At 38.9% G+C, this 21,436-nt stretch overlaps 1 protein-coding gene across 3 annotated transcripts in view; it reads left to right on the top strand.

Annotated features, from left to right (window-relative positions):
• Positions 1-1,030: 1,030 nt before the first annotated feature.
• SLC5A9 (solute carrier family 5 member 9) overlaps positions 1,031-21,436 on the top strand; it is a 38,321-nt gene continuing 17,915 nt past the window's right edge. Inside the window, exons 1-4 of one of the 3 annotated variants that reach the window (XM_058175385.1) lie at positions 1,031-1,184; positions 3,752-3,933; positions 7,421-7,492; positions 19,737-19,841. In XM_058175385.1, coding sequence (XP_058031368.1) covers positions 3,826-3,933; positions 7,421-7,492; positions 19,737-19,841 — 285 coding nt within the window. In that variant the 5' untranslated portion in view covers positions 1,031-1,184; positions 3,752-3,825. The other 2 variants (XM_058175384.1, XM_058175386.1) reach the window with 2 other exon arrangements.

Here is a 21,436-nt window from a genome sequence, read left to right as displayed (position 1 = left end):
GGCATCACTCTTTTTTTTTTTTTTAAGTCACTGAACCCTTCTGTTAGTTATTTTAGTTTATCAGGGTTCTGTGGCATTAGTGCTATATGTACTGTATGGTCTTTCTCCCACAGTAGCTAGCAAAATAACTTTACTACCACATTCTTCTCTTCTCTTTATCAGTCACAAATATAAAGTCTTGCTTCCACTGCTATCTGTGTTGCAGTCTGTTTATGTTGAGGTAAAAGACTAGTAATGTGGGTACTAGTCTCTCCATGTTGCTTATTATCTCCTTTAAACATTGTCATCTCTCTCTCTCTCTCTCTCTCTCTCTCTCTCTCTCTCCCTCTCTCTCTCTCTCTCTCCCTCCCTCCCTCCCTCCCTCCTCCCCCCCTCCAAATTGCACAAATCTGGTTTATAATGTTCTGCTTTATAATGAACGGAACAACTTAAGACTAAGTGGCATTATTTATTAAATAATTATTTTAGAGCATTGGAGTAGGGCTACTGTTTTCTCCTTGCTCTTCAACAGACGATATGTTTTTCTTCATTTCTGTTCCTCTTTTCTAATTCTGATCTTATTTTCTGAACTGTGTGCATTGCATATTCTAGTAAAATGGGCTATTACACTAATAACTCCCAGATCACATGGAGAACTGAATCTGGGAAGGACTTTGGGGGACACAATTCATAATAGAGTTGAGGCAGAAATGTATTTCAGAAGTATTTGGGGTACCCATTCAGGCTACCAAAAAAAACACCCTTCTCTGAGGGCCATGTGTGGCCCTGGTCCCCCAACTGCCAACACATACTACAAATGTCTTGAATTTGCTTTGAATTCTCAGTCAATTTCAATTATTTTGCCTGTTTATGTAGAATCACAACCAGACAAAGATGAAAGTCTTAGGTGGAGCACACTGGCTGAAATGATCAACGACCAGTTTTTCGGGGTGGGTGGTTTGGCACCGTATGATAAATAAGCAAGGCAAAGCAAATGTCATTCAGCCAAGTATCAAGTTGTGAAACCCAGCTGAGAGAAGGAGGGTGTACCAGGAAGGAGTGCACATAATCTTGAATGTAAAGGTGGATTCCTGGGGCAGCTTATTGCTTCCTTTCACTTTGACATGAACCAAAACTGAGATGATGCAAGTCAGGCATAATACTGAGAAGAAAAAAGCCAAACGAAGGAAGGAAAAGAGTTCAAGGTATTGTGCTACTCAGGAACAGATGATGGTGGTGGTGGTGAAATAAATGTCAGGATGAAAGGTTGGGTTTTTCAATTGCTTATTAAAGAGAGGATAGTATTCTTATGCTTCTGTTATGCTTAAGAATGGTATTTATGTTTTCATCATCGTCACAAACTTGTAGGATCGGTTGCAAAAGTTCCAGAATTATATTGTGCTTTACTTGATAGCATTCTTTGTAGAAAGATTCAGGGTCATCTCTGCATACAAGGAGTGTGAAGGTGAATTAGATGGGTCTCTGGTAATCTTCTATATCTCTAATGATACTTGTATTTGGAAGGGCAAAACAGGAACACCACAAAAGAAAGAGTAGTGCTTCAGACTTTTCTGTGGTTTCTGACATTTCTAGAATTAAATTAAATTCAGGAGTGTCTTCAGGATACAATTAAATAACAAACACGGAGATGGCAACTGTGACAGTGCAATCAAAGCTCCACCTGTTTTTTTATGTGTTGTTTTAATCATACTATGGCAGCTGCCAAGTTGACTTTTTTTGACCACACTGCAGAATGTCTGTTTGTGGTTCAGATACCAAGAGGGTTTCTGAAAAAAACTGTATCTTTCTCCAGAAAGACAAATAGAGGAGGGAAGAGAATATACTTCTGTGTCTGACTTCAGAACTTCAGATAAGTTCTGCAGTAAAACATGCTGTTTTACATTTTGATGTATTTTATATAGTGAAAGTGATAACATGGCTAAAAGCAACATTAAGACATTTCATTAAATGATGATAGATAGATAGATAGATAGATAGATAGATAGATAGATAGATAGATAGATAGATAGATAGATAGATACAGTGGTGGGATTCAGCCAGTTCGCACCACTTCGGGAGAACCGGTTGTTAACTTTCTGAGCAGTTTGGTAAACTGGTTGTTGGAAGAAATCATTAGGGCAGAGAACCGGTTGTTAAATGACTTGAATCCCACCATTGGATGGATAGACAGACAGACAGACAGACAGACAGACAGACAGACAGACAGACAGACAGACAGACAGATAGATAGATAGATAGGAGAGAGGGGGGAGAGAGAGATTAAACATTTGGTCAATTTTCTTGTACTCAAAAAAATGGATAGTTGAATAATGACAGGTATAAGCCAGTTTGATGCTAGGTAGGCTGTCAGGATGAGGATATTTTCAGCTTACTGACATTTATTTTTGCTCAATTTGTAGATTGTCTCTTCCCTAACTGTCAATTTTTCCCGCAGCTGGTAATGTGCTTCTATTATTGTGAACATTGTGAAAGATTAAATGCAAATAATCCCCAACACATCTCCAATAGCCATTAATTCTGGACACAGGAACACAAGAGAAAAACACGAACGTTTTACTGACCAGAGCAAAATAATTCTGGCTGTATATGAAACTTTCTTTTGTCTTCTTTATACCCACAAGATGGTGCTGTGTTAATGCATACTGATTTCTGTTGCACCATTGCTAAAACGTTTCTTGAAATTGTTTTATTAGGATGGGTACATTATAACTTACTCCTCTAATATTTACTCACTACAAATTAAATCTCACTGAATTCAGTAAGAAAATATAACTTTGTGAGTTCAGGAAGGCTGGGACTAATGCAAAACAAAATGACCATGCCTGCACAAAGGTTTGGGGTCAGCTAGGAACAGCTGCCAAAATAATTGCAGAAGTTGGGGATTTGAAAAGAAATGCTCCATTTGCACCACTGTAGGAATTTTTGCACCTATTTGTATCCAAAACAGTGTTTTGGGGGAGATGTTGGTTCAGCTGCTGTATGAACCCAGAAATAAGCTTAAGGTGGTGCCCAAAGATGCGCTGAGCACCCTTCCCCTCCAAAGCCTCCTTTCCATTTTGGATTTGACTATTCGCACGTCATCGTACTACTATATGTGGCAAAACACCTCTTTCAAAGGATCTTCACAATCCTTTTGCACAGCTATCATCTTGAATGGCAGGCAGGGGATTTTTTTCCCTCGAATTTGAGAATAATTCATTTGTCAGCATTCTATCTATCTTCCTTTCCAGTATAAAATTCCAGTGCAATTTTTTTTCCGTATTTTTTAGTGGGCTAATCTTAATCCTGTAAAAAGGGATGCCTGAGGAGAAATCCAAAATAGGAAAATCACATTTTGGCTTAATTTCCTTGAATGCAGCAGGCTGATTTATTGAGTCATTTCAAATATTGAACCATGCTTTGAATGGATCTACTTCCATGGTTAGGTCCCTCATTATTTAAACACTTCCAAATTTTAAGTTCTCCAGTGTTGCTTTAGAAACTTAATTGTACAACTGCTACAACATATTAGAAATGCCAGCACATTATCACATAAGGCAAGATAGAGTTGTGGGCAATTTTCCTAGTTGTTAAAACAAAGTTATGCAATCAATTCACACATTACAGAAGTACCAGACACATAATCCAGATCCATAACATGGGCTCAGCTAAGCTGAAGGCTGTCAAGTGCCCAGAAGTGGTATATTTGAATAGATTTCCTCGTTGTTTCATTAACACTTTTGCTTTCTCAAATCTGTTAATATTTATTAAGGGAAAGTAATAAAGAAAAACGTGTCAAAGTCCAGTCAGAACTGTAGAGGCAACAGCCAACACTTTTCGACAATCATGACCCAGACATCAGCCCCAGCTGAAGAAAAAAGTTTTGCCTTTGAAGTTCCTGACATCGTTGTTGTCGTCATTTATTTCATCTTTGTCCTAGCTGTAGGAATATGGGTAAGTCCCCTAAATGGCCATTTTAGCAATTAGGGAACCTCTGTCTGTCTGTATGTCTGTCTGTCTGTGTCCTTTAGGTGGATAATACAATGGCCCTACGGAAAGTCACAGGCTTCTTGTTCTTGATGGGGAGTTGTTGCTTTTTTTTTGCCTGATAGCTGCATTAAGGTTGGTGACTTTTCCCTTCCCAACACAAACCCTAGCTTGGAAATAAATCATTTTCTTTGCAAAAGGGAGGCTTCTTATTTATGTTATTTATCGCACAGACAACTGTTTAGTTTCGCAGGTAAATTTATGCACCTTCCTCCTGATATACCACAGATACAGAAGATAGAGGAATATTCTCCACAGCATTCTTTATTTTCACTGTTGCTCTACAACATTGCTGATAGAAGCAATCGCAGTAGTAACAATATGTTTCAGAAGAGTTGCTGACTGGTAGAAGTTGTCTTACACCAAATCAGCTCATTAATTCATTTAGCCTATTGCTGACAAATGACTAACAATAGCTCCCAAAGCTTTTGGGCAGGGGTTTTCAACCCTTATCTGGAAATGCTGGGCAATTGAAGGTTTCTGCATGCAAAGGAGATATTCGATAATTGAAAGACTATCCTTGCTCTTTTCTGAATCCATCACTCCAACTTTCTGCTTTCAGAGAGTATTAGCAGCCATGTCCATCTCTTTCATACCCAACATCTGATAAATCCAAACCTCCTCTCTGTACTTTTGCATTTAATATACAAACCTCGAAGTGATTGGATCTATCACAATCCATCTACACTAACTTATGTATTGTATATACCATCAGTCACCAACTAGTGATCCGTGGACCACTGCTGGCCTGCAAGAAAATGTTGGTGGTCTGCAGAAAAATGATTTGCATTTGCACTAAATCAGGGGCCATCAAACTACAGCCCCTGGGACAGATAAGTGCAATGAACATTTGTGTTGCTGCAGAGAGTATCTCCCTTCGGGATCTTTTTGTGTGGGTCAGAGGAGGGCAGAAATTCTGACTTGGAGTGTGCTTCAGCCCCTTTGGTGAAGGCTGGAGGGAAGCACCACTGGTGCAAAGAGCCGGAGGGTCTTGTTCCAGTGGGACTGCGTCATGGCCTGGAACTGGCTGACTATCTCAACCCACTGAGCCTCTAGGCACCGGTACCTGGCCCGCAGGTCTTCCCTCTGCTTGGAAAACCGATGCTCATAGTCCTCAGTGAGGTTCTTCTGCTGAGCCTCCTTCTCGGTCAGATCCAATTTGAACTGAGCCAGCTGTTTTGTCAACGCTTTCTCATGGTGGCTGCTTAGCTCTAACAACTGCTTCCTGTTGGGGCACTAAGGAGCCCAGGTGGGCAGGCGAGGAGTGTCTGGGAGGGGTGGGGTGAGTAGAGGCTGGCAAGGTGGCCCTTGACATGAGTGACATTGAGTTGGCCATGCCCACCCAGTCACATGACCACCTAGCCATGCCCACCAGGCGGTCATTAGGCAGATCATATTAGTGGTCCATGGGATTTTAAAATATGAATTAGTGGTCCCTGAGGTCCAAAACGTTGGTGACCGCTGGTATACACTACACATTCACTACACACTACACATTCACTACACACTACACATTCATTACACACTACACTAGCTTGTGTATAGTGAATGTATTCATTCCTTACATGACGAATGTATTGTGTGCCAATCTTGAAGACAGTATCGCTCTCAAGTTCACTGTGTTCTGGCATAAAACCTTGAATGCCAGTGTCCCCAGTAGGGAATAGGTATTGAAGCATGCCTGCTATGTGTTGCATACAGTTGAGGTGATATAAAAGTCTCATAAATAAATCAATAGATCAAGGTTTAGGGAAAAAGGTGGAGCAAGTAAAACAAACATGTGATTCTATTCCATATATTTCTCTGTACTTCTTCCTTGTAGAAAACTTCATCAAGGAATATTTTCCTATCTTTCTTTCTTCTTGTGCTGTCTGTACCCCTTTCAAAAGCCTCTTTGAGAAAGTAAAGGGAAGCCTTCAAGCTGCTTATGACACCGTCCCGCATCCCACTTTTTTCGATCTTCAGATCCCTTTTGTCTTTAGTACCAAAGTAAATTCAATACAGGCTTTAAAAAGTAAAAATTCCAACTCCAAGGAGGATAAAGAGAAAATCTCAATTGTGACTCATATGGAACCTTAGATTAAAAGAGCTACACAGTTGTGGTTAGATATAAAAAAGCAGTTGGGGCTTTTATCCCATAGTTTCATACACCATCTTGATATTTTTGATTCACCCCCCCCCCATCCATTGGTGCCTGAAACCTGGCCCACATATGTTTAAATGTAGCCCCAGTGCCAACCACATTGGTCTAGGCCAGGGGTCTGCAAACTTGGCTCTTTTAAGACTTGTGGACTTCAACTCCCAGAGTTGAATTTCACAAGTCTTAAAAGAGCCAAGTTTGCAGACCCCTGATCTAGGCCCACAACCTAGACACTTTTAGAGGACTGAAAGGAGAAGCCGGTTTAGCTCAGGCTGGTAAAGCCTGTTATTAAGAACACCAAGCCTGCAATTACTGCAGGTTCAAGCCCGGCCCAAGGTTGACTCAGCCTTCCATCCTTTATAAGGTAGGTAAAATGAGGACCCAGATTGTTGGGGGGGCAATAAGTTGACTTTGTAAAAATATACAAATAGAATGAGACTATTGCCTTATACACTGTAAGCCGCCCTGAGTCTTCGGAGAAGGGCGGGATATAAATGTAAACAAAAAAAAAAAAGGGATGGAATAAATCTCTTATTCTGTTAATTACTTCTTCCTTTTTTAGAAGTAATTTTATTATAAGAAGATTTTACATAGGTTTAAAAAATCCAGAAACATAAAGGAAAAATTGGAAAAAGAAGGTAAAAAGAATACAAAAATGGGGTAAGAAAATAAAAGACGAAATAAAAATATCTAAAGAAATGTGTTCCAATCTTCTTTGCAGCAGTTATAAGCATAATTATCATATTCACCCACCCAAATTATATATCATAGTTCCCTTCTGTAATGGCCTGTGGGAATGATCTTGGAAAACCAGGCAAAGAGATGCTGTCTAGGAAACAATCAGATAAGAGGAAGCAGAGCCCACAGCTGCATAGTGGGCAGAGGAAGAGACTCAGGGTGGACCCTCAGGTTGAAAAGGTGACCATGGAAAAACTGTCTTTTCAGATTTGCAGGATCCTGTTAATGTAGCTTTACAATAAAGTGAAATTAGCTGATCTGGCCATGTTTCCTGTCTGATCTACCTGGTAAGGCTGTCGCCTTCTTTTCTTAATCAAACATTTTTAATATATAAATCCTAAAATCATCAGTTCATTTTTTATCCATTTTTAGCAAAAAGTCCACAAAGGAATTCAAGTCTTTGATAAAAGTAATTGCAGTTCCCTCCTTTTTCAGTGAATGTCGTATCATTCAATTTTCTTAAAATCCAAGCCAGTATTTTCCTTATTTCAGCATTTCTTTTCTTTTTTCTTTTAGTCTTCTCTTCGGGCCAGTCGAGGGACAGTTGGAGGCTATTTTTTGGCTGGAAGATCCATGACATGGTGGCCTGTGAGTACAAATACTTTATTAGTTCTACATATTCTTGAAAATATCAAAATTGGGATCCTAGTTAGATGCCCACCATGTGGCAGCTGAGAGACACAGAAAACTAATGCTATACTAACCTCATGGTCATTTGGATTTTTGCAACCTCTATTCTATTCTGTTCTATTCTATTCTATTCTATTCTATTCTATTCTATTTCATTCCATTCCATTCCATTTCTTCCCTTCCCTTCCCTTCCCTCCCCTTCCATTCTAATTTATATGCCACCTATCTCCCCAGTAAATGACTCTTTGACAGCTTTAACTCTAAGTGCAAGAGATGGAGATACAATAGAAAGCCATCTTCCTACATATAAGTATCAATATACTTTTAGTTTTTATACATCTAAATAGTAACAAAACAGAGCTAAACCAAAACAGAACAACTTTCTGCATCAAACTGAATTGGGTTCATAGACTACCATTTTTCAAAATTCAAATTCTGTCTTTAGAATAATGGGCTGCATAAACAGAGGGATAGAATCAAGATCACATGAAGTGTTAGTGCCACTTTATAATGCCTTGGTAAGGCCACACTTGGAATATTGCATCCAGTTTTGGTCGCCACGATGTAAAAAAGATGTTGAGACTCTAGAAAGAGTGCAGAGAAGAGCAACAAAGATGATTAGGGGACTGGAGGCTAAAACATATGAAGAACGATTGCAGGAACTGGGTATGTCTAGTTTAACAAAAAGAAGAACTAGGGGAGACACGATAGCTGTGTTCCAATATCTCAGGGGCTGCCACAAAGAAGAGGGAGTCGGGCTGTTCTCCAAAGCACCTGAGGGTAGAACAAGAAGCAATGGGTGGAAACTGATCAAAGAAAGAAGCAACTTAGAACTAAGGAGAAATTTCCTGACAGTTGGAACAATTAATAAGTGGAACGACTTGCCTGCAGAAGTTGTGAATGCTCCAACACTGGAAATTTTTAAGAAAATGTTGGATAACCATCTGACTGAGATGGTGTAGGGTTTCCTGCCTGGGCAAGGGGTTGGACTAGAAGGCCTCCAAGGTCCCTTCCAACTCTGTTGTTATGTTAAGTTAAGATAATCCTGTGACCTCTTGGGTCATCCTTTGAGAGAAAGGTAGTGGAATCTGATGTAACCAGAAAAAAACCATTACATTTTAGGCTGATTATATTTTCCCCCCAATACTGCATGGTTCCATAATCATCAAGAAGAGTATATATCTTAAGTAATTGTAGTAGTAAGCAAAATTTAATAAGTCTATATTTGAGCCGCGGTGTGGCTCAGGCTGTAAGAAGCCTGTTATTAAAACACAGCTGCCTGCAATTACTGCAGGTTCTAGTCCCACCAGGTCCAAGGTTGACTCAGCCTTCCATCCTTTATAAGGTAGGTAAAATGAGGACCCAGATTGTTGTGGGGGCAATAAGTTGACTTTGTAAATATACAAATAGAATGAGACTATTGCCTTACACACTGTAAGCCGCCCTGAGTCTTCGGAGAAGGGCGGGATATAAATGTAAATAAAATAATAAAAAATAAAAAATAAAAATAAAATAGGTAAACAGAATGACCCACAGGTGGGCAAAACAGCAGTGGAGCAGGAGCATCTTTTGATTTCCAGCTGACTTCTGCACTGCTTGTGGGAAGTGGGCAGAGAACACTGGCAATCATGGTCATGTGACCATGAGGTCATCGCAATACACATTGAAAGGAATGTGGTGTCTCTGGCAGCCCTGAAAACACTATGCACACAGCCCCATTGTGTGCCTGTTTAGTCTCTTCTTGTCCTTTCTTTTCCAATGAATGTAAAAATGAATGTTAATTGCTGTCTTGCTAATTATCCCAGAACTGGGGTAAATATTTCAAAAGATGGGGGTGTGGAGTGGAGAAAAGCAAAGTACAGTCACAGTAATTTCCCACTTAATGACTGCTTCAAGGCCAGCAACAATACACAGAGACAACTCAAGGCTGCTGTTGTAGTGGCTGACAATTAACCCTAGAGAGTACTATCTCACTGCTAGCCACCTCCCTTTAAGACTAGGGACTGGAATGGAACTCGATAGAGACCCCTCACAAACAAATTAATTCACTCCAATAAATCTTATATCATTTTTCAACCACTTGATTCCCCCAGAATTTAATTAACCTCTTTTGACCCCACCAGACCTTTTTGACCCCGTAGATGATTCCATTGACCCTTGAGTATCAATATTGATCACTTCGGGGAACGCTTTTTTTTCTTTTTACGACTCTTTAATCGCTTTAATCGGGGTGGAGCCGTGGCAACTGAATGGAGCTAAGCATTTGCTGGCTGGATGCCTTGCCTGATGCCTACACAGAGTTTGCATCAGATATTTTTTCTTTGAGCCCTGACAGAAAGACAACTGCCTAGGATTGAACTCTCAACCTTTTGAGTGGGAGGCAAGCATCTTCACCTGTAGGCCATTGCACTGGTCGGTGGGGAACCCTATGTTACACTAATTAAAAAAAAGAAGTAAAAAAGAGAGTAGACTTGGATATTAGCAGCTGTAGTAAATATGCAAGTAAGAGACATTCAACTCTGCAAATCATAGCCTTGTTGCAGTCTAGAATGACCACTGGTGTTTATGTGGGTTGCATAAAGTGCAAGACATTTAAGTCTTCAATTACACAGTTGTTGCTACCATCTTGACCTTTTATAACACTCTATAGATACTTCTGGTGGCCCAATAATTAGTATGGTAAGCACAAGGAGGAGGGAGGGAAATCAACTATATTGCCACTCAGGTAGCCTATTTAAAACGCAATAAGACCAAGGAAAGCAATGAAAAACTTTATCTCAAGCGGCATTAGATTGCTAGCAGCCAACTGAGGATTTAAATAGCTAAACTTTATATTTGTACACAAACGAATGTACAATGCCACCTGGGATTTATAAAATATTATTGGCTCTTAAAATATGATCACCAAGGCTTTGAAAAGAGAATGGGGATAAGGGGAAACTTAGTTATAGCCACAAGGGAATAATGGAGTATTTCAAGATTTTTCTTTTAAAATAAAAATAAAAATCCCTCAGGTTCAGAAGAGTGACTATTCTCTTAGCTGAAACGGTGGCAAAAACACTCCCCTCCCCGCTATCTAATAACTTCTTCATTTATTGAGCAACTTTGTAAAGATTGTAGCTTTCTGTGCTAAACCACTTGGATTTAAATCTCCAAAATGATTCACTGGAAAGGCATAAACCTTTTGAAGGACACATTTTCTTTGGAGCAAAAAGGTAATATAACAGTAATTTAAAGGCCCAGAGAAATAAGTGTCAGTGGGATGAATATCTTTTTCACCCTCCCTCAAAAATACAATGCTGTAGATCTTTTGAGAGTTTAACTGCAAGCTGAATATGACCTTGAACTTCAACTTTGGGTTATATGAACTGTAAATTCTATAGACAATGTTTTCCCCATACCTTTAACAGACACACAAATACACAAACATATAAAGGTTTGATGTGTTTTGTACCCCAGCGATATTTAACCTATTGTTTACCTACAGTAATATTGTAGGAAATTTATAAGGCTGACAAGAAGCCAGTTGTGCCCAACAACTTCCTTGCTAGGTTATATATCATAAGAGAAAAGGCAAATTTCATGAGAATGGAGTCCCAGAAGAGATATGTTGCTTTGTTTTTATGAAGACCCCATGTTGATGTTTGGCCCACTCCCGACTAATTGAGTTCTGCCCTAAAGAAGACCAAGTGTTGCTTTGTGTTTTTAGTTCTTAAAAAGAAAAAAAACCCCAACTATTGGTTATGAAAGATTGATGAGATGCTATACCTCTAAGAAGCAAATTTAGTCATCTAATCTCACAGCAATATTTCTTTTTGTTTGAACAACGAATTGGACAGATGACCTTTGCAAGATTCATTGTAAGCATACAATCCATTTGTCCAAAATATCTGAACTTTCATTTTTAAATAACCTCAATCATACAAGCAACTTCAAGTAGCTTTCAATGCCTATGTATGCTTGCATGCCTATGGATGCATACATCCCATGCATGCTAAACAAATAATTCCCTCAACACTGTTAAACTATTTACTAAATCTGCACTACTATTAATCTTCTCATCGTTCCCATCACCAATCTCTTTCCACTTATGCCTGTATGACTGTAACTTTGTTGCTCGTATCCTTATGATCCTGATTGCTTATTTGTTCCCTGTGAATGTCATTAAGTGTTGTACCTTATAATCCTTGATGAAGGTATCTTTTCTTTTATGTACACTGAGAGTATATGCACCAAGACAAATTCCTTGTGTGTCCAATCACACTTGGCCAATAAAAAATTCTATTCTATTCCATTCCATTCCATTCCATTCTATTGTAGAAAATTAGCATTTAGAAGATTACATTTTCTCCTTCCAAAGTGTAACCTCTTATGGTCTCTCTGTGATTTCTCAACCACCCAGCCATTTTCTTTTCTGAGAGTCATATTTCTCCCTTTGCACTTTGGAGCCCTAAGCAAAGGCTAATAGAATTTGACCTGTTTCTCACCTTTGGGATAGTTAAAATATTAATACTGGATAAGACTAGAAGCCTTTCCCTGAAGCCAGCATTGACAACATCTCAGCTGGGATGTAAAGAGCCTGACTGTGCAATGTGCATTTGTATCTTAGAGAAATAGGGTCTCTTCCCAAAGACACTGATCCTTATTGTGGCAGGATTAAACAGGAGCTGGCAGACATGATCTCAGAACCACTGGACCTTATTTTTCAAAGATCCTGGAGCACTGGACAACTCTCAAAAGACTGCAAGAAAGCTGATCTAGTTCCTCCCTTCAAAAAAGGGAGGGGGGATAAATGGATCAAGAAAACAACAGACCAATCAATCTGACATCAATACCTGGGAAGATCCTGGAAAAGATAATTAAGCAACAACTCTGTGAACAGCTAGAAACAAGTAAAATTATTACTAGAAGCCAATATGGGTTTGTCAAAACCAAATAATGCTAGAAAATTCTTATTGCATTCTTTAACAAAGTGACTAAATTAGCGGACCAGTGAAATGCTATGGACATAGTATACTTGGACTTCAGTAAGGCATTTGACAAAGTAGACCACAACCTACTTTTTGGTGAGATAGAAAAATGTGGGATAGACCACACGATCAGGACATGGATTCATAACTAGCTGACCAAACACACACAACGTATAGTCTTCAGAAATGAACTACATCTACATGGAAGGAAGCATTCAATGGGGTCTCCCAAGGTTCTGTCTTAGGCCCAGTGGTCCTCATTATCTTAATAAACAATTTTAAATGAAGGGATAGAAGTGGAATTCATCAGATTTGCAGATGACATCAAGCTGGAGGGAATAGCAACACTTTAGAAGATAGGTTTTCACGTGAAATGTTAATACCACTTTATAATGCCTTGGTAAGGCCACACTTAGAATATTGCATTAAGTTTTGGTCGCCACGATGTAAAAAAGATGTTGAGATTCTAGAAAGAGTGCAGAGAAGAGCAACAAAGATGATTAGGGGACTGGAGGCTAAAAGGTATGAAGAATGGTTGCTGGAACTCGGTATGTCTAGTTTAATGAAAAGAAGGACTAGGGGAGACATGATAGCAGTGTTCCAATATCTCAGGGGTTGCCACAAAAAAGAGGGAATCAAACTATTCTCCAAAGCACCTGAGGGTAGAACAAGAAGCAATGGGTGGAAACTAATCAAGGAGAGAAGCAGTTTAGAACTAAGGAGAAATTTCCTGACAGTTAGAACAATCAATAAGTGGAACAACTTGCCTGCAGAAGTTGTGAATGCTCCAACACTGGAAATTTTTAAGAAAATGTTGGATAGCCATTTGTCTGAAATGGTGTAGGGTTTCCTGCCTCGGCAGGGGGTTGGACTAGAGGACCTCCAAGGTCCCTTCCAACTCTGTTATTATGTTATGTTAAGGAGCAGACTTGAACACTGGGCCCTATTCAACAAAATGCAATTCAGTGATGAGAAGAGTAAGGTTTTGCACTTAGCAAGAAGAACCAAATGCACAGGTACAGAACAGGTGATCCGTGGCTTAACATCAGTAACTGTAAAAAAGATCTATGAATTCTAGTGGAAAACTATGAGACAGCAGTGTGCTGCAGCCGCTAAAAAGTCAACACGGTCCTAGGCTGCACCAACAGAGGGATAGTGTCAAGTTCACATGAAGTGTTAGTATTTTATACTACTTTGATAAGATTACACTAGGAAAACTGCATCCAGTTTTGGTCACCATGATAGAAAAAAGATGTTGAGACTCTAGAAAAGGTGCAGAGAAAATGATTAAGGAGCTGGAAGCTAAAACATACGATGAACAGTTGCAGGAATTGGGTATGTCTAGCCTAACAAAGAGAATGACTAGGGGTAATGTGATAACAGTCTTCCAGTACTTGAGGGACTGTCAGTGTCATAGAGAAGAAAGGATCAACCTATTCTGCAAAGCACCTGAGGGTAGGACAAGAAGTAATGGGCAGAATATCATTAAAGAGGGCCGTGGTATGGCTCAGGCTGTAAGAAGCCTGTTATTAAAACACAGCTGCCTGCAATTACTGCAGGTTCTAGTCCCACCAGGTCCAAGGTTGACTCAGCCTTCCATCCTTTATAAGGTAGGTAAAATGAGGACCCAGATTGTTGGGGGGGCAATAAGTTGACTTTGTAAATATACAAATAGAATGAGACTATTGCCTTACACACTGTAAGCCGCCCTGAGTCTTCGGAGAAGGGCGGGATATAAATGTAAACAAAAAAAAAGAGAAATCCAACCTAGAGCTAAGGAGAAATTTCCTAACAAGAACAATTAATCAGAGGCTTATTTCTGGAAGTTTTGGGTGCTCCATGACTGGAGGTTTTTAAGAACAAACTGGACAGTCATTTTTCTGAAATGGCATAGGGCACTGATGGCTAACGTTTTTGTCATCGCGTGGCAAAAGCGGGGGGAGCTTGGGGGGTTGCGCATGTGTGCGCATGCCCATACCCATAATTCAATGTGCCCCGTCGCTGTGGTCCCCCCACTTTTGGTACGTAATGGCACAATGGGCTCAGTAGGCCCATTTTTTGCTCTCCCCAGGCTCCAGGGGCTTTCTAGAAGTCTGGGGAAGGCAAAAATGGCCTCCCCCACCACTGGAGGCCCTCTGGAGGCCAGAAACAGGGTCTTTCCCGACTTCCAGTGAGCTTGGAAGGCCCGAAAATCAGCTAGGCAGCGCACGCATGCGTGCTGAACCTATGTAGGGCAATGGTTGCGTGCCCACCGATATGGCTTCATGTGCCACCTGTGGCACACATGCCGTAGGTTCGCTATCACGGGTATAGGGTCTCCTGCTTGAGCAGGGGATTGAACTAGAAAACCTCCAAGGTCCCTTCCAACTCTGTTATTCTGTATTTTATAAACACACACACAGGCAAAGTTATATTTATAGTAAAAATGCAATGCCATGGTGGCCTTAAGTAAAGTTTGACCCAAAATAATACCAACGGCGTAAAGAACGATCAGATATATGATCTACCTGTTTAGGGACGAAGACAAACTGGGCCGTAAAAAGCCATAAGACACATTAACCACACCCTAACAAAAAACAATTTCAACTCGTGAAAGCCGGGGTACAAACTAAGATTAGATACCTTACTAGCAGCAGCTTTCCCTGCTAATATACAGTACTAAAACTGTAGTTTTAGTACTGTATATTAAAGCAGCTTTCCCTGCTAATATACAGTACTAAAACACTGAAGCAATGAATGTAGGATGTGGAACAATTCATCTTCAAGAAATCTTTCCTCTAGTTCTTAAAACATCACAGGCTAAGCATGTGGTTGGTGGACTAAAATCATTAGGAAGTTCTGGTTTCAGTTCCAATGAAACACTTTTTGTACTGTAATATTAGAAGTGGTCCTTTAGTCCTGGGATGGAAACCATCAAACAAAATGCAAGGAGAAATTATGAAACGACTGAAAGCAAATGATCTTCCTTCTAATCTACTGATCTCTGTAGATGTTTTAGATTTCCCCTGCCACGATGCAAAAGTGCACAACTTTTAGAAGACACACTTGATCACTAGAAAATCTCTCATCCAAGTTTTAACCAGACCTTATACTAATTAATCCAGACAAGGGAGAGAAATGCTATCCACTACTTGTAGGCTTCATAAGAAAAACAAGTTGTAGGTAGGAGATAAACAAAGCAAATTAGAAACTGGATCAGACTTTTCCTTCAATATTCTTTAAAAGAACCTGACAAGGAAGTTGTAAACTTTGCAAATTATTTATAATTAGTAGCCTCACTTTAAGTGACACAGTTTATCACCTTGGCACATGATTACCTCATTCTATTTCTATTTAATTAAAACTATGCTTCTATCAAAAACTAGGATCTCCTTATCTGCTATCTTACGCATTTATCTGTATTAATTATTGCTGCTGCAACTTACAAATACCAGTTAAAGTAAATACCAAGGTGTTTCCTGGTTCTTATCACTTACAATATACATTATGTATATTTTTAACTACAGCTACTACTAAGAGACATCCTTCTGTACTGCTACTTAAACTATGCACTCTATTACTTGTCAAGGAAGCTTTGTCTTTCACAGAAGCATAAACTGAATTTTTAACCACCCTGATTAAATATTTGCTCAAAGATCTATTTTCATGGAACAGTTACTGTAGCACTTCCAGATCCACAAATATTTTGGCTTGAGAAGTTCCTGCTTCTTATGGGACCACCCAGAAGTTTATGGAGCTAACTATCATGATAGGTCCCTTGGGACTTTGGTGAATGGGGCCAACGTTATATACAGAAATGGAGGCAGGAAAGCAAAGGAATTCATCTTCCAAAAACTGAGAGCAAGTTCCTTTCCCCCTCTGAGCAGCTCTGGCTTATGAGGTTTGGTCTGACCTGGATTTTTGCTAATACTGAAACCCTGGGTTCATGATTTGACAAATTCTCAAATGGCTTCAGCAGGACCAATTTCTCCTGTTCAGATCTTCAGTGACTTCAAAAGTATATTCCCTGGTTTTCTTGCTAGTCATGTGGCTTGCCTGTTCGCTGTTTGTAAAATGATAGATTTTCTGTTTCTGTTTCCAAATAATCAGCATGTTTGTTCTCAACATATTTGTGCCATATTTGTCCCAGTCTTAGTTAATGATGCTTTATTATTTTTAAATGTCTGATGGTGCCAGACTTTATACATTCTATATTTAAGGAGCCCAACCAGTTTTAAAGTACGTATTGCTAGCAGGAGATCCAGAAATTCAGTACGGTAGACATGACCATGTGATTGAAAGATCCATCCCTTTTAAAAGTGTGCACCCAAACAAATAAAAGGGATAGAGCTTCTATTATGCAGTCAAGCCTACTATATGGATATTTTTAGTCCCCATCCCCTCCTCCAAATGCCCCCCAAAATTTAGAATTGAATCATAAATCTGATGAATGGAATGCCATATTGATGGAAATCTTGAAAGTCACCTCTGCTTGGCCAGAGGTGCTACCCAGGAAACATTTGAAAGACTCTGATCAATTTTCAAATGGCCATGATAGCTGCTTGAACTGGCATTACAGATTTCCATACCAATGTCAGCTGTCTAGAGTAATAGTCCCCAAAGTGGGGTGTGCAATTATTTATTTGATTGATTGATTGATTAAATGTATATACATAGTCCAAGAATATAGGAAGAAAATGTTAGAATGCTCTATTTCCATTTAATGTTTATACTTAAAAAGAAGGAAATTAAGCTGCATTAATAGTGAACTGAATATATTAAATATATATTTGGGGGATACTTTAAAACAGGGGTCTCCAACCTTGGCAATTTTAAGACTTGTGGACTTCAACTCCCAGAGCTGAAGCTGTCTGAGGAACTCTGGGAGTTGAATTCCACAAGTCTTAAAATTGCCAAGGTTGGAGACCCCTGTTTTAAAGCATTTATAATATACAGTAAATGCTTCATAGTACCTGCAGTATACCAATATATATGCAGTAGTACGTGCATATAAGATATCAACAAATAAGAAAACATCTGTTTTGAATTCATGCTCTTTTTTCTTGTTTCTGATGGCACTGATAAATCCAGAAAGTTTGGAGACCAGTGGTTCAGACTACATATAATCTGTAGGATTATATATAAGAATGTCCAAGAAGTGCTTTGTAGGTTCTGTTGGGAATAGATAGATTAAATCAAGACCAACAGATCAATAGTAATACTAAATGCTATGCACAAGCCAAGTTCAGTGGGTATTTGTCTTTGCCTTTAAAATCTTTATAGGCAGCAGGCAGAGATTTCACCAGCATTTTAAAACATAATGAAATGATGAGGTGGTTCTTGTGCTGGAACAAACCAGGAAGTGCTATAATTAAAGCAGGAATTAAAGCTTGCCATTTCCAATGTTTGGGGCATTTTAGCAATTAAAGAAAGGAACAAAAAAATAATAATCAAACTAGTTTGTGCATTTAAAAAAAATACGTGATCTTTACATAAATTACAAAAATCTGACAATTTGCCTATAGATCCTATGGGGAAAAAAGACAACAGACCAAAAGCATGCTTCAAAACATAATTGGAAACGAGAGCAATAAAACAGAATACGTGTCAGCTGAATTCCGTGTTCCTATTTATTTATTGGTTTGTTAGATGTAGGATTTCATAGTAGGATACATAGCAATATCTGCTGTTTCCTCATCCCCCTAATTATGATCTGCTGAAATATGTTGGACTGAGACCATGACTGTTAGTGACCTTCCATGATAAGGATATATTTGAACATGGGTCTTCCAGGTTCTCTTACAACTACTGTCCTCTATTGCTTCTACCTAATTTTTCCTTGTAAAAAGCACATAAAAGATAATGGCTTCTTTGAATTAAACTTGGTTCATGATAACTATCTGGACGTATCCATGAACAACAAGGAGGGACATTTTACCACACTTGGTGGATTTATAAAAAAGCTAAAAATAATTTGGACTCAGCTATAGACACTTTGCAATGTATGGCTGTGAAAGTTGGACCATAAGAAAGGCTGAGCGCCAAAGAATTGAGGCCTTTGAACTATGGTGCTGGAGAAGACTCCTGCGAGTCCCTTGGACTGCAAGGCGAACAAACAAGTCAGTCCTAGAGGAGATCAACCCTGACTCTCTTTAGAAGGCCAGATCCTGAAGATGAAACTCAAATACTTTGACCACCTAATGAGAAGGAAGGACTCACTGGAGAAGAGCCTAATGCTGGGAAAGATTGAGGGCAAAAGAAAAAGGGGACAACATAGAACGAGGTGGCTGGATGGAGTCACTGAAGCAGTAGGCATGAGCTTAAATGGATTCCAGAGGATGGTAGAGGACAGGAAGGCTTGGAAGAACGTTGTCCATGGGGTCGCGATGGGTCAGACACAACTTTGCAACTAACAACAATAATTGAAACCAGAGGTGTTTCTTTTGAGGTTTGCTTGATAATTGGGGGGAAAAGTTATGGAACTTTTTATTATATATACATGATAATTACAGAGAGATTATTATACACCCAAAAATGGAAGAGCTTGATATGACCCAGAATGAAGGAATGGTTGATGAAGTTGATGAAACTTGCTAAGATGACCAAATTGATATCTTTAATCAGAGAAAAGACATTAATGCAGACTGAAAACGCATTATAGACTTTTTGCAGCAAACAGAAAAAAATGAATTTATGGTAAATAGTTTTGATGACTAGCAAAAATATAGATCATAGAAAAATATGTCATGCTGTAACTATAGAATAAGAGGTTAATTTACCCTTATAGCTGCTGTAAAAGAAAATCAGAAGTTATTTCTTAATATTTTTATTTTTTCCCCTACACTTTTGGCTTTTTGGCTTTTTTTCTTTCTTTACTTCTTTCTTTTCTGTATTCTAAATATTGGTTTCTCATAGTTTTTTTTATTAAACTCTTAATAAAGTTCTTTTAAAAAAGAATGAGACAAAGTTGGCTCTGATTAGTTCATTTTAACCCAGATTTAAAATGAATTACTACAGAATTATTTTTCAATAGTCCATAGGTTGGCCAAGATTCTACACAAAAGAGCAAAATGATTATTTCCATTATTGCCCTAAAACTTTGGGATAAGGTTATTCAGATTTTCTTTTTAAAACAGAGAAAGTACACCATCAGATGAAGAGTCCTGGATATTTTCCTCTATGTTTATTCACTACTGCATGCATGTTCATTTTTCCTATTTCTGAGCTAATCCCTGGATATTATATGGTTTCAGATTGGCGCATCATTGATGTCAAGCAATGTGGGGAGTGGCCTATTTATTGGTCTAGCAGGCACTGGAGCTGCAGGAGGACTGGCCGTTGGGGGCTTTGAGTGGAATGTGAGATGACTTTGCTTTTTTACAAATGGGTTGTTTTGGAGGACTCCTATGGGACTCCTGTGTAGGTTTGGTCTAATTATTGGGTTGCTAAAGTGACACAGTTGTAAGATGCAATGTCATGTGAAAAAGTTGCTTTTTCTGACCAATCACAGCATACCACAATCACATGATCACTATTTGAGACTTCATAGTTTCCCCACTGGCCTGCTTGTTAGAAGCCCACAGCAAAGGTGGCAAATGGCAATCGCAGGATTGCAAGATGTTGCAATGTCGTAATTGCAAGCCACTTGCCAGGTGCGTACCTTGTGATCACTTGACCACGGAAATGTAACAACAGCTGCAACTACAAGGACCTGTCATAAGTACCATTGTTCAATGCCGTTATAACTTTGAATGGTAGTTGTGAGTGAACATTAAACAAGGGCTACATGTACTGTAGTTTCACTGTCCGTTTCAGAAAATGTACGTGCTAATGTTTAGAAGCAGTACAATATAATCCACTGTGTTATGGCACACATTATATTCAAAAGGGGCAGGACTTCCCATATGATAGCACAATTAATGTACTTGAATGGAGAAGTAATGTCATTTTTGGATTATTATTTTTAGCAGATTGATATGGCCTGATTCATCAATTGTGGCAGAGTTCCTAAATATTCTAAATATTTTTGGCACCTAGCAAATGATGCTTAATTTTAATCAATTCCATGAGATTATAATGATTCTATGTGGGAGTCAAGGAAAAAATTAGCCCACTGGGTTGAAAATCCAGTGTGAAAAGAATTTTCTGAGTATTCAAGAAAAGGGCTAGTTCTAAAGAAAAGGTAGCTTTCCACTGAATAGTCAGAAGTGAATTCTTCTCAAACTGGCATTTTAAAACATACTGAACATAAACTCATGACAAATTCAGGTTAAATTGCGTAGTTTATTGCTCCAGTACAGAAGTCCCTACAAGATTGTGACCCTTGACTCCTGCCTTTGTAGTAATCCAAGTGAATTTAAAAGCCAACTTTGTCTTAGAATTGTTTGAAGGCCAAGATTGTTCCATGCTTTGAGTAACATTGCTTGCAATTACAATACTTTACTTATAGCGCAGTCCTGAGGGATATCTGAACTTCTCAGCTGCCAAAAAAACTGGAGCTCAGCTGTCTCTAAGATGAATTATTTCTCTTGGTGCTAAAGGTCACCCAATAATACATTTCCTCATGCAATAAAGGGCACACTTACTAGAACAGCAAAGAAGCAAGGCTGGAGTCCAGTAACTTACATGGTAATGAATGAAAAAAGGGATCTCCAGAAGCCAACTAAGTTGTGAGCTTAGCGATAAAATGGAAGACATTGTCATCTTCTTTATAAAAATTTAATAAATAAATAAATAAATAAATCTTCTGGGGTATTTTTCAACTTCCACAATCTAGCTTACTGTCCTGGGATTTTCTGAGGTTCTTCTATTTAAGAATTAACTAGGTCTGATTCTCAAAGTTGAGCCAAGTTTTCTAGGCATTGTTCCCCGCTTGTGTGGTGTTAAAAGTAGTAGTAAAAGTAATAGTCAGGTCCAATGCTAAAGCTCCATCACTTTATCTATATTTTGAAAA

The sequence above is a fragment of the Ahaetulla prasina genome, chromosome 3, assembly GCF_028640845.1.
Source record: "Ahaetulla prasina isolate Xishuangbanna chromosome 3, ASM2864084v1, whole genome shotgun sequence".
NCBI lineage: Eukaryota > Metazoa > Chordata > Lepidosauria > Squamata > Colubridae > Ahaetulla > Ahaetulla prasina.
This window is presented reverse-complemented; position numbering and strand designations above follow the sequence as displayed.